General features: G+C 35.1%; 1 protein-coding gene and 1 pseudogene across 3 annotated transcripts in view; both read left to right on the forward strand.

The window, feature by feature from the left end:
* The window catches only part of KLHL4 (kelch like family member 4), a 147,790-nt gene that overhangs the window by 97,461 nt on the left and 37,525 nt on the right, over positions 1 to 12,804 (forward strand). For all 3 annotated transcript variants that reach the window (XM_023531196.1, XM_023531197.1, XM_011361164.1), the window contains 2 exons: positions 6,720 to 6,944; positions 8,427 to 8,589. In XM_023531196.1, the coding sequence (XP_023386964.1) occupies positions 6,720 to 6,944; positions 8,427 to 8,589 (388 nt within the window). The remainder of the gene's footprint in view (positions 1 to 6,719; positions 6,945 to 8,426; positions 8,590 to 12,804) is intronic.
* Positions 9,193 to 9,311, forward strand: LOC111740479 (annotated as a pseudogene).

Raw genomic sequence — 12,804 nt, forward strand, 5'->3', positions numbered from 1 at the left:
TAATTTAATTTAATTTAATTTTTTATTTTTTAAAGTTGATTGGGTTAACATTGGTTAATAAAATTATATAATTTTTGGCTGTACATTATAATTTAACATCTATGTATTCTATCGTGTGATTACTACCCAGAGTCCAGTTTCCTTCAATTACCATATAATTGATCCCCTTTATCCACTTCACCTTCTCTCAGTCCCCCTATATTTGACGCCCTTTACCCTGTCTACCTCTTCCTTTCTCTGCCACTCGCTACCCTCTGGTAACTACTAGTTCATTGTCCATGACCCTGAGTCTTTGTTTGTCCTGTTCATTTGCTGCTACCACATCTAAGTGATATTATGTGATTTTTAACATTTTCAGTCTAGCTTATTTTGCTTAGCATGATTATCTTGAGGTCCACCCATGTTGTCGCAAAGAGCAGTATTTCATCTCTTCTTATGGCTGACTAATATTCCATTGTATATATGTACCACGGCTTCTTTAGCCAATCACCTATCGTAGGACACTTCGGTTGCTTCCATGTCCTGGCCACTGTGACTAGTGCTGCAATGAACATCGGTGTGCAAATATCTTTTCAGATATGGGTTTTCAAGTCTTTGGGGTAAATATCCAGTAGAGGGATTGCTGGATCACATAGTAGATCAATTCTTAGTTTTTGGAGGAACCTCTATACTGTTGTCCATAGTGGCCATAGCCATTTGCAGGCCCACCAGCAGTGTATGAGGGTTCAATTTTCTCCGCATCCTCTCCAACATTTGTTATTACATGTTCTGTTGATTATAGCTATTCTAACATGTGTGAGATGCTATCTCCTTGTGGTTTTGATTTTCATTTCCTTAATAGCTAGCAATGTTAAGCATCTTTTCTTATATTTGTTGGCCATTTGTATGTTCTCTAGGGAGAAGTGTCTGTTCAGGTCCTCTGCCCATTTTTTCATTGGATTGTTATTTATTGTTGTTATTGTTGTTGTTGTTGTTGTTATTGAGTCGTATGAGTTCTTTGTATATTTTGGATATTAAGCCCTTATCAGAGGCGTTGCTTTCAAATGTATTTTCCAATTTGGATGGTTGTCTCTTTATCTTGCTGATGGTTTCTTTTGCTGAGCAGAAGCTTTTTAGTTTGATGTAGTCCCATTCATTTATGTTTGCTTCTACTTCCCTTGCCTTTGAGATCAAATTCATAAAATCCTGTTTAAGTCCAAGGTCCTTGAGTTTAGTTCTTATGTTTTCTTCTATGCATTTTATTGATTCTGGTCTTATATTCAGGTCCTTAATCCATTTCGAGTTAATTTTGGTGTGTGGTGATAGACAACAGTCTAGTTTCATTCTTCTGCCGGTGGCCTTCCAATTTTCCCAGCACCATTATTTGAAGAGGCTTTCCTTTCTCCACTGTATGTTTTTGGCTTTTTTTTTTTGTCAAAAGTTATTTGCCCATGTAAATGTGGGTTTATTTCTGGACTCTCGATTCTGTTACATTGGTCCGTGTATCTGTTTTGTTGCCAATACCACGTCGTTTTGATTACTGTTGCTTTGTAGTATAATTTGAAGTCAGAATTTTGATGGGGACTGCATTATATCTGTATAATGCTTTATGTATTAAGATCATTTTAACTATGTTGATTCTTCCAATCCAAGTACACGGAATATCTTTCCATTTCTTTGTATTTTCTTCGAATTTTTTTAATAGGGTCTTGTAGTTTTCATTATATAAGTCCTTCACATATTTTGTTAAATTTATTCCTAGGAATTTTATTCTTTTTGTTGCAATTGCAAAGAAATTATTTTTCCACTTCTTTTTGACGTTTCATTATTAGAGTATAGGAACGCTATGCATTTTTGAATGTTGATTTTGTATCCAGAGACTTACTGCATTTGCCTATTGTTTCCAGTAGTGTTCTTGTGGAACTTCAGAGTTTTCTATGTAGAGAATCATGCCATCTGCAAATAATGACAGTTTGCTTTCTTCGTTTCCTATTTGGATGCCTTTTATATCTTTCTCTTGCCTGATTGCACTCACTAGGACCTCCAATGTTATATTGAGTAACAATGGAGATAGTGGACGGCCTTGCCTTGTTCCTGATCTTAGAGGAAAGGTTTTTAGTTTTTCACCATTAAAAATAATGTTGGCGGAGTGTTTGTTATATATGGTCTTTATTAAACTAAGGTATTTTCCTTCTATACTGATTTTGTTAAGTGTTTTGATCATGAATGCGTGCTGTATCTTGTTAAAGGCTTGTTCTGCATCTATTGATATGGTGATATGATTCTTATTTTTTAATTTATTTATGTGGTATATCACATTAATTGATTTGCATTTGTTGAACCAATCGTATGCCCCTGGGATGAAGCCCACTTGATCGTGGTATATAATCTTTTTAATATGTTGCTGTATTCAGTTCACGAATATCTTATTTAGGATTTTTGCATCTGTGTTCTTGAGAGATATTGGTCTGTAGTTTTCTTTTTTTGCTTCATCTTTACCAGGTTTGGTATCAGAGTGATATTGGCCTCATAAAATGAGTTGGGAAGTATTGCCTCCTCCTCAATTTTTTGGATGAGTTTGAGAAGAATACGTATTGAATCTTGTTTGAATGTTTGGTAGAATTCACTTGCAAAGCTATCTGGTCCTGGACTTTTACCTTTTGGTAGGTTTTTAATGATTGATTTAATGTCCATACTGCTGATTCACTATTTAGATTTTCCAGATTTTCTTGACTGAGTCTAGGGAGATTGTATTTTTCTAAGTACTGGTCCATTTATTCTAGGTTTTTAAAATTTCTTATTATATACTTTTTCATAGTATTTTGCTTGATCTTTTGTATTTCTGCGATACTAGTTGTAATTTCCCCTCTTTCATCCCTGATTTTGTTTATTTGTGTCCTTTCTTTTTTTTCTTTAGTGAGTCTAGGTAGGAGTTTGTCAATTTTAATAACCTTCTTAAAGAACCAGCTCCTCGTTGTATTTATTTTTTCTATTGTTTTTATGTTTTCAACTTCATTTATTTCTGCTCTAATTTTGACAATTACTTTTCTTCTGCTGATTTTAGGCTTCATTTGTTCTTGTTTTTCTAGTTTTTTAAGATGAAGTGTTATGTTGTCTATTTGGGCTCATTCTTATTTTTGGAAATAGGACTGTAATGATATGAACTTTCATATTTTCACTGCTTTTGCCGTGTCCCATAAGTTTTCATATGATTTACTAATATTATCTATGTATCTCTTGATCTTTCTTTTTATTTCTTCCCTGACCCAGTTATTCTTCAGTGGCATGTTGCTTAATCTCCATGTATTTGTGGTTCTTCTTGAATTATTTTTGCAGTTGATCTCTAGTTTCAAGGCATTATGATCAGAGAATGTGGTTGGTATGATTTCAACCCTTTTATATTTGTTGAGGCTATTTCTGTGTCCCAGTATGTGATCAAGTATTGAGAATGTTCCATATGCACTAAAGAATATATAATCAGCTGTTTTGGGATGGAAGGCTCTGTATATGTCAATTATGTCCATTTGGTCTAATGTATCATTTCAGGATGATATTATCCTATTTATTTTCTTTTTGGATGATCTGTCCACATCGACAGTGGAGTATTTAGGTCCTCTACTATGATAGTGTTTTGGTCTGTTTCTTCCTTTAGTTCTGTTAGTAATTGCTTTACATATTTTAGGGCTCCCTGATTGGGAGCATGGATATGAAGTGTTATGTTCTTGGTGCATGATTCTCTTTTTCATTATGAAGTGCCCCTTTGTATTTTTCTTTTCTTTCTTTTTTTTTTAGGTATATTTCCTCCGATGTTAGTACCACTTCTCCCACTTTTCTCTGAATGTCATTTGCTTGAAATATCATTTTCCACCCTTTCACTTTGAGTCCGTATTTGTCTTTCGAGCTGAGATATGTCTCCCAGAGGCAGCATGAGTTTGGGTTTTGTTTTTTGATCCGTTCTGCAAATTTGTGCCTTTTTATTGGGGAATTCAGTTCATTTACATTTAGTGTGATTATTAAAATATGAGGTCTTCTTACAGCCATTTTATCTTTTGCTTTCTGGTAGTTTGGTATTTCCATTGCTTCCTTGCCCTTGTTTGTTTTCTTTATTTTGGTTGGCTTTTGTGGATTTTGCCTATGGTTCTTCTTGTTTTGTGTTACTTACTTCGGTTCTGAATGTTTGGTGTGTGATTACCATTACGAATATGAAAAGGATAGTTGTATATATATACAGTCGTCCATTTCCTTCTGCGTGTGCCTTATCTCCTTTCCCTTTTGCAAATTTGGATCTTTGAATCTTCTTTTCAGTCAGTGTTGTCTCAATTTGTCCTTATGTATGCTGAATGTACATTACTATCTTGCTATAGTAATTCTCTTCTTATTATTTAAGCTTATAATGCCCTGTTCTTAGTAAGAGTTGCACTCCTCTGCTTCTATTTGCCTGATAGTCACACACACACACACGTGTGTGTGTGTGTGTGTGTGATTGTGTGTGTGTGTGTGATTGTGTGTGTGTGTGTGTGATTGTGTGTGTGTGTGTGTGTGTGTGTGTGTGTGTGTGTGATTTTGTTTTACAAGGACTGACTCCTTTCAGTATTTCCTGTAGTGCAAGATTTGTAGTGGAGAATTCCCTCAATCTTTGTATGTCTGAAAATGTCTTAATTTCTCCTTCATATCTAAAGGAGGGCTTAGCTGGATACATTTTTCTAGATTGAGAGTTCCTTTCACTTAATAGTTTAAATATTTCATTCCATTCCTTTCTGGCTTGTAATTTCTGCACTGAGAAGTCTGAGGATAATCTAATGGGTTTTCCTTTATAAATTACCGTTTTCTTCTCCCTGACTTCCCTGAGAATTCTATCTTTGTCATTGATTTTTTGATAACTTTAATACATTATGTCTCGGTGAAGGCCTTTTTGGGTTGAGATAATTGGGTGTTCTGTTTATTTCTTTAATTCCAAGTTTCAGCTCTTTCTTTAGATTTGGGAAATTCTTGTCAACTATTTGTCTGAAAATAGTTTCTAGTCCCTGCTCTTTTTCCTTGTCTTCAATAACGCCCATTATTCTTATGTTTCCTCTCCTGATAGTATCAGCTAGTTCTTATATTTCTCTTTCATTATTTTTTTATGATTTGGTTTCTCCCTTCTTCCTTCTGATTTATTTCTAGATTTCTGACTTCGAAATCACTAATCCTTTCTTCCATTTAGACGACTTTATTTCTCAAGCTTGCTATTTCATTTTTCAACTCTTGCAGTGTGTTCTTCATCTCCAGAAGGTCTATACTATTTCTTTTGAGGGTTTCAATCTCTTTGCTCTACTCATCTAGGTGTTTTTTCAATTCCTAAGATTGTTGATATGACTTGTTTTGGAACTTACTGAGTTTTCTCAGAGTGCCATCCTGAATTCTCTGTCATTTAAGTTGCATATTTCTATGTCTGTAAGCTTATTTTCTAGAGATTTTTCTCTTTCTTTTGAGATGCCTTGTCACCTTGGTTGTTCATGGTGTTTAATGGACCATTTCTCTGCCTGGGCATTAATGAAAGTGTATTCATTTGTTTTTCCAGAAATAAAATTTATTATATAAACACATCTCTTTCATTTGCTGCTAAGAAGGCACTTTTCTTTAGTTTCCAGTAGGTGGCATCCAAGCCATTTGTTTCTCTGCTTTATTTAAAGACTAAATGTCTTTTTTATTTTCTCGTAGATATTTAATCACACTTGCTACTCTCAGTTTCAGTCCTTGTCATTGTTAGCAACAGTTTCAGTAGCGTTTGCTCAGATTCCCTGGGGCTCCATGTTGTTCAGTCTGGGTGTTACAGGGGGAGGTGCCTTCTAGTTTGGGTTTGAGAGCAGCAGCTCAGCCTCGGTTTTGCAACTGGGGCCGGTAAAAATCAATTGTTGTTTCTCTGTGGTCCCGTCCCGCTTCTCTGCTTTCTGCTCTGATGACTGGGCCCTGATGCCAGTTGTTAGAAGTTCCCGCACTTCCTGGCAGGCTGATCGGGGAAGTCGTCGCACCTTCACTCCTGCTCCTGAAAAGAGCTCCGAGGGCTGCAAGAGGCAGCTTCTTTATTTCTCCGAGTTCACTGCCCAGCACCTGGGATTCTGACCTGTGGTATTTCTTATGCGCAGATCCCATGCTGAGATGTGCTCTTGTTCTGTTTGGGTGTTTTTTGTTAAGTTTTAGATGTTAGCTTATTGTTGTTTCAAGGGGAGAGATCTGAGGACATCTCTCACTCTGCCATGTTTCCTCCCAGTCGATTATTTATATTTTAAAGCAACACACACAAACACACAGATACACACACACACACTCCAAACTGAATAAAATAAAAAGGTACTAGCTAATATATTAAATGGCTGTAGGTCATAAAATACATAATGGATATGTAGACAGTTATAACAGATTCCAAGGTAGGTAAATTTCATCATAAAATATGGTGTTTGACACCTGTGTTAGTACTACCAGTAGCATAATATAGCTAAAGAAACCATTAGGAATTTAAAAACACACATATTAAATAAACTATTTTATTCTAATTCTTCCTTTTGGATCCAGGATTGGTCAAATATTATTATCCTTGTCTTATCTGCCAGGTTGGAGAGCCATCTGGACTACTTTCTTCAATTTGAGTTGCAATCACTGATTCTATGCTATAAATTATAGGTACATAAATATAATGTGAATGATGCCAATTAAATTTTTATACAAGTAATATTTAATATTGTTCAATATCCCTTTAACAGGCACCACAACAATTGAAAAATATGACCTCAGGACCAACAGCTGGTTACATGTTGGCACGATGAGTGGTCGTAGGCTTCAGTTTGGAGTTGCAGTTATTGATAATAAGCTATATGTTGTGGGAGGAAGAGATGGTTTAAAAACTTTGAATACTGTGGAATGTTTTAATCCAGTGGGCAAAATGTGGACTGCGATGCCTCCCATGTCAACACATAGGCACGGCTTAGGTAAGAGCTTAATGTTATATAGTTTCTAAAAAATGTATGGGTAGAACTATCTAAAAATTAAAATCAGCTGCACATCATTGGATTTAGCCAAACCTTTAATCAAAATGTCTACAAAATGGAGAGAAGCTTAAGCAAATGGTCAAAACTTTTGAAACTTTTTTCTCATTTCAGATGTTATACTTGTTCATCCTGCCTTCCTTCTACTGGTATTTTAAAGGGGTTCCACTTTAGGAAGGATACAATTTTTAGAAGGTATTCATTACTGAGGAATATAAAACTACAACAGGAAGTTTTCTTCTAAGCACAATTTAGAGAAAAAGAGCACTCGATGATGAAGAGACATAGTGTTTCTAGTTGGTGGATTATGTTTCTTCCTAGAAGAATCAAATCTCTATTTAAGCAAAAGCCTTACGATGCAGGTCCAACACAGGGATATTTAGAAAAATCACTTTGTTTAAGAGCAGCTTTAAGTTATATGTATGCCAGCGATTCCAAAGAAGTCCAAGAAAGACGGAGTTGAGACTTCTGGAACTGTGGGAAACTTTCTCATGAATTCTCATGAATATTTGTCAGAGTAAATCTTTCTTCATGCTAGACTCCATACATTTTCAATATCATAGAGTTTTTTAAACAACAACAACAACAAAAACAGAATAATTGCCATTTTAAAGAACTGACTTTTACATAGCTAAACAGTGGTAGATCCATATTTGTTATTGTTTGTCCCAAATTATCTGATAAATTATCTATGTCAGATGGTAGATTATATAATTATATTCAGCTCAGTTTTTACAGTGTGATTTCTAGACATAACTTAGAAAACATATCTTACGTAGAAATCAGAGCAAATTTTTAAATCTATTGCTGTTACTAAAGAGGTAGGAGAGGCGATGCAGATATATCTAAGAGGCTCATTGAGATGGTGAAGAAAGTGGGTAAAAAAGCCAATTATGTGTCTTCCCAGAACAGACAAGAAACAGTTAGAAAGGTGATATTCATAATATTTAATAGAAGAAATTTCTAATTAAACCTCAAAAACTCTGTCTTCTTAATTATCTGATGAGAATCTTTTTTTATCCCTATAATAAAGAGCAAGGATTAGAAAGACCTACCACAGTTAACCTACCATTCTAAGATTTATCTAAGATTCAGTGTCATATCTCATCTATCCTTTACATTAAAAAGACAACATCAAAATTATTCAGCCTTCCTTTTCTATTATGTCCCTAGAAATGGTGTATTCCACTACCTCTTTTGATTGTAATATTACAACAATGCTCTTCCATGATATGGTAACTATGCCTGAAATTTTTCCCAGATTAAACAACCTCATTTAGTTTCATATTAAGATCAGTAATTTATTCATTTGTATCTAAAATCATTTAAGAAACAATTTTTCAATGTTAGTTGCTTGCAAAATGAAACAATGTCCATTATGTATGTTATACCTAGGTGAGACCTCATATGATTTTTATCTTTAAGGTGTAGCCACACTTGAAGGACCAATGTATGCTGTGGGTGGTCATGATGGATGGAGTTATCTAAATACTGTAGAAAGATGGGACCCTGAGGGACGTCAGTGGAATTATGTGGCCAGTATGTCAACTCCTAGAAGCACAGTTGGTGTTGTTGCATTAAACAACAAGTAAGTAAATCCAAACATGCATGGTCTTTGTTCCTAGGTTATGTGCTACAGCAATTCAGTGATATGATCCATCAATCAATAAACATTCTCATGACCGGAATATCCTAATTATCAATAAGAAAGGTCTTTGTTGGAACTATTCTTTCATTATGATGGAAATTATTGTCTAAAATAAATATTTAATTAAATATTCTGTAGTTCCTTGCTATTCAAGTATGGTCCTGGGACCAAGAGCATCAGCATTTCCTGAGATGTATTTAGAAATGCTCAATCTTAATCCCACCCTAGACCTCCTAAATTAGAATTGGCATTTTAACAAGATCCTCAAAAGACTTGTGTGCACATTAAATTTGAGAAACACTTTTGTATACAAACCAGTTCAAGATTAACCCTTAAGAAGCTATCACTTTTCACATGATAACTTATTTTTTTTTATTAAATTTATTGGGGTGACATTGGTTAATAAAATCATATAGATTTCTAGTGTATAATTCAATAATGTCATATGTATATTACATTGGGGAAGATATTTGCAAACGGTGCCTTGGATAAGGATCTAATATCCAAAATATACAAAAAACTCATACAACTCAACAATAAAAATTTTACAGCCATGCTACCCTGAACAAGCACAATCCTGTCTGATCTCAAAAGCTAAGCAGGGTCAGGCCTGGTTAGTATTTGGATGGGAGACCACCTAGGAAGACCAGGTGTTGTAGGTATAAAAAATAAAAAATAAATAAAAAAATAAAAAATAAAAAATAAGGGATTATAAGATGACAAATTCCTGGCAATCTGTGAGGTAAACCAAGGATTGCCTTGTCTAAAACAAACGAACAATAAAAAGCAAATAATCCAATAAAAAAATGGGCAGAGGACCTGAACAGACACTTCTCGTAAGACATGCAAATGGCCAACAGACATGAAAAGATGTTCAACATCAGTAAACATCAGGAAAATGCAAATCAAAACCTAAATGAGATACCACCTCACACCTGTTTGAAAGACTATTATTAACTTATTCTTGATTTACCAAAACTTTGGTCCATCTTTGTAATAGGGCAAGCCTTTTTGTTCTTTACTGCATACTCTCTTGAGCGTAAAGTGTTCCTAACTCTAGAATTACATCTGGACCCATTTGTCTGAATATTTCCCCCTTCCTGATCACTTGCCTATAAGAGCAAGCTAATATGTCAAAACCCAATGATATTAGAGGTTGCTAAGAGCTTGAATTGTTATTTCTTCCAGTTAATTCTGTGCTTTCTGACAAGGGACATATGGAGACATTGACTATCATGTAGGAGGGACTTGAATGATGACAAATTCGGACATCAGGATGGGTCACTGGCAGGAGATAGTGTGTGTTTGTGCTGACTATGCATTAAGCGAATACGTCATCAAAAAAATGGCTCAGCAGAAATTTCAGCACAGATAGTTTTAGCACCTTATGCAAGAAAAAATGGGAAATGTCTATAATTAGAGGAGAATCAGGCTTATAGTTTCTTAGAGCTTAAAATAATCCTAAATCTGATTCTCTCTGGTCTGACATGAATGATATCAGGTGACTCAGTAACACTCTCATACCTATTACAGAACAGGCTGAAATAATTAAAATTGTTTATTTCAATTTTGTTTTGCTCACTTGCTATTGTTCACAACTGAGCATGAATGGGAGTTATAGACATATGATTTAATAAATGTTTATCTTCTTTATTGATGGAAAATTAAATTTAAATTAGATTTAAAATATTGTTCATTTAAAAAATGACATTTTAAAGTTTATGAGACAAATGTCATAGCCAATATATCTTCCTAGGGGAAAAAAAAATTGGTTTATAGGTTATTCTATTTCCTTAATTGTTTATAAAGTTAATGTATTCCTGTATTTTTTATTTTTTTTTACTAAATAAAGGAGTTCATAAAAATAACAGGGATGCAAATGCTAGGCAATCGAACGTAGCTAAAATTGTAAGGTTGCTGGAGTTAGTCTTTGAAAATATTCTACTTTTAAAAACATTTTCAGCTTTTATTCAGATATAATTGACAAATAATGTCCACATTATTATCTCCCTTATTTCTGTGTACTTAATTTTCCATGAGATCTTTTAATCATTTATGACAAAGTAACTTTCACAAAAATTATGAAGTGGGAAGTCACATCAGAAGCATGGCAGCACGAAGGTTCTCCCAGGATCTCTTCCCTTGAAATAACAAGCTGTATATCTACAGGTGAACAAATAACACCCAACCTGCACACAAGCACATCCGCGAGATCTACACAGCAGAGTATCCAAAGGTGGGCAAATCACAGTGAGATTGAAAGGCAAATTAGCAGTGTAAAAAAAACAGCTGTGTTATGCCACCAGTGCATCCTGCAGGAAGAGGAGGAGAGATCATTTCATGGCCAGGACTTTGCCTTTTGAAGCCTGGAGTAGTGCTGCCTGAATGATCAGCATATTCCATGCAGTGGAGCCCAGACACCAGGGCAGGGAGCAAGGTATAGACTGTTCATGGAGGGGCGACAGCTGTGGTTAACAATTGCCATTGTCAAGCAGGAGACTAAATCATGGAGCCTAGCCATGTTCCAACCCCCACCAACCCAGAGCAGGCCCTCCCCACTCATATTTCCTTAAAATTAACATCCCCGGGGGAATTTTCACAATCGCTACTGAAACATGCACTACATCCGGTACAAGAGACAGGCTCAATTATATGGAAGCAAGACAGCTGAAACTTGGGGGACAGCGCTACAGGAAGAGAAACAGCCACACATACCACAGATTTCTCCTAATCGACCCCATCCCCACCCAGACAGGCTGAGTCAGAAGAAAGCAGATGAACATTGTATCTGACTGTTAAGGCAATAATGAGACTTCAGAACCTTTTCAGAGACTCAGCCCCTTATCACCCATTGCAACTTTTCATGGTGGTGGAGCCCAGGGACCTAGGTACTTGACCACAGAGGCACACAGGCACATACCAGACAGGATAGGGCATTTTTAGCTTCAAAGCAGAGATCCAAGAGGCTTGGATGCCACCTACTGGAAATCAAAAGAAAAACCCATTTTCATCAACCAAATTAAAGAGAGATTACTATACAATAAATTTTCTTTAAAAAAGAAAAAAAGAAAAAAGCAAAGTAAATTCCCATTAATGCCCAAGTAGAGAAGTAGTCCATCAAATGCCACCAAAAAAAAAAAAAAAGGCGAAAAGGCAGCTCGTGAAATAAAGTAAAAAACTCCAGAAAATAATTTCAAAGGCATAGATTTATGCGATTTAAATCACAGAGAAATCGGGATTGCACTTCTGAAAAAACTCAATGAGGTGAAAAAAATTCTGACCGACGATTCCAATAAATTAGAATCAAGATAAACAAACAATACATATAGTTTACCAAAAATATCGAAACCATAAAAAAAAAAATAGAACTCCTGGACATGAAAAAAAAAAATTAAAGGAGATGATGAATGAAATAGCAAACTTAGGAAATAGAACTGAGCAGATAGAGAAAAGAATTACTGACATCAAGGACAGAAATCTGGAAATGATACAGAAAAAAAAAGAGACTTGAGAATGAAAAAATAATGAAAGAACACTACAAGAACTGTCTGACACCATCACATAAAGCAGCATAAAAATAATGAGTGTACCAGAGAGAAGGAAACCGAGAGCATATTCGAACAAATAGTCGATGAGAATTTTTCAAACCTATGGGAAGAACTGGATCTTCAAATCCAAGAAGCAAATAGAACACCCAGTTATCTCAACCCAGAAAGTCTTTCTCAAGACATGTTATATTAAAATTTTCAAAAATTAATGACAAAGAAAGAATTATCAAGGCATTCAGAGAAAAGAAGACAGTAAATTATAAAAGAAAACCCATTAGACTATCATCAAACTTCTCAGTGCAAACACTTGAAGGAGTGGAACCAAATATTAAAAATATTGAAAAAAAAGAAATTAGCAGCCAAGAATAATAAATCCATCAAAACTCTCCTTTAGATATGAAGGAGAAATAAAGACTTTTCAATGATTGCAAAAGTTAAGGGCATTCTCCACTGCAGGGCCTGCATTACAGGAAATACTGAAGGGGTTCATTCTTCCTGAAACAAAAGGACAAAAAACACATAACTATAAGTAAGATGACTACTATGCAGATGAAAGCAGGATAGTGAAACCCTTAATGAGAACAGTGTATTCCTGATTATATATATA

The sequence above is a fragment of the Pteropus vampyrus genome, unplaced genomic scaffold (genome assembly GCF_000151845.1).
Source record: "Pteropus vampyrus isolate Shadow unplaced genomic scaffold, Pvam_2.0 Scaffold63, whole genome shotgun sequence".
Classification (NCBI taxonomy): domain Eukaryota; kingdom Metazoa; phylum Chordata; class Mammalia; order Chiroptera; family Pteropodidae; genus Pteropus; species Pteropus vampyrus.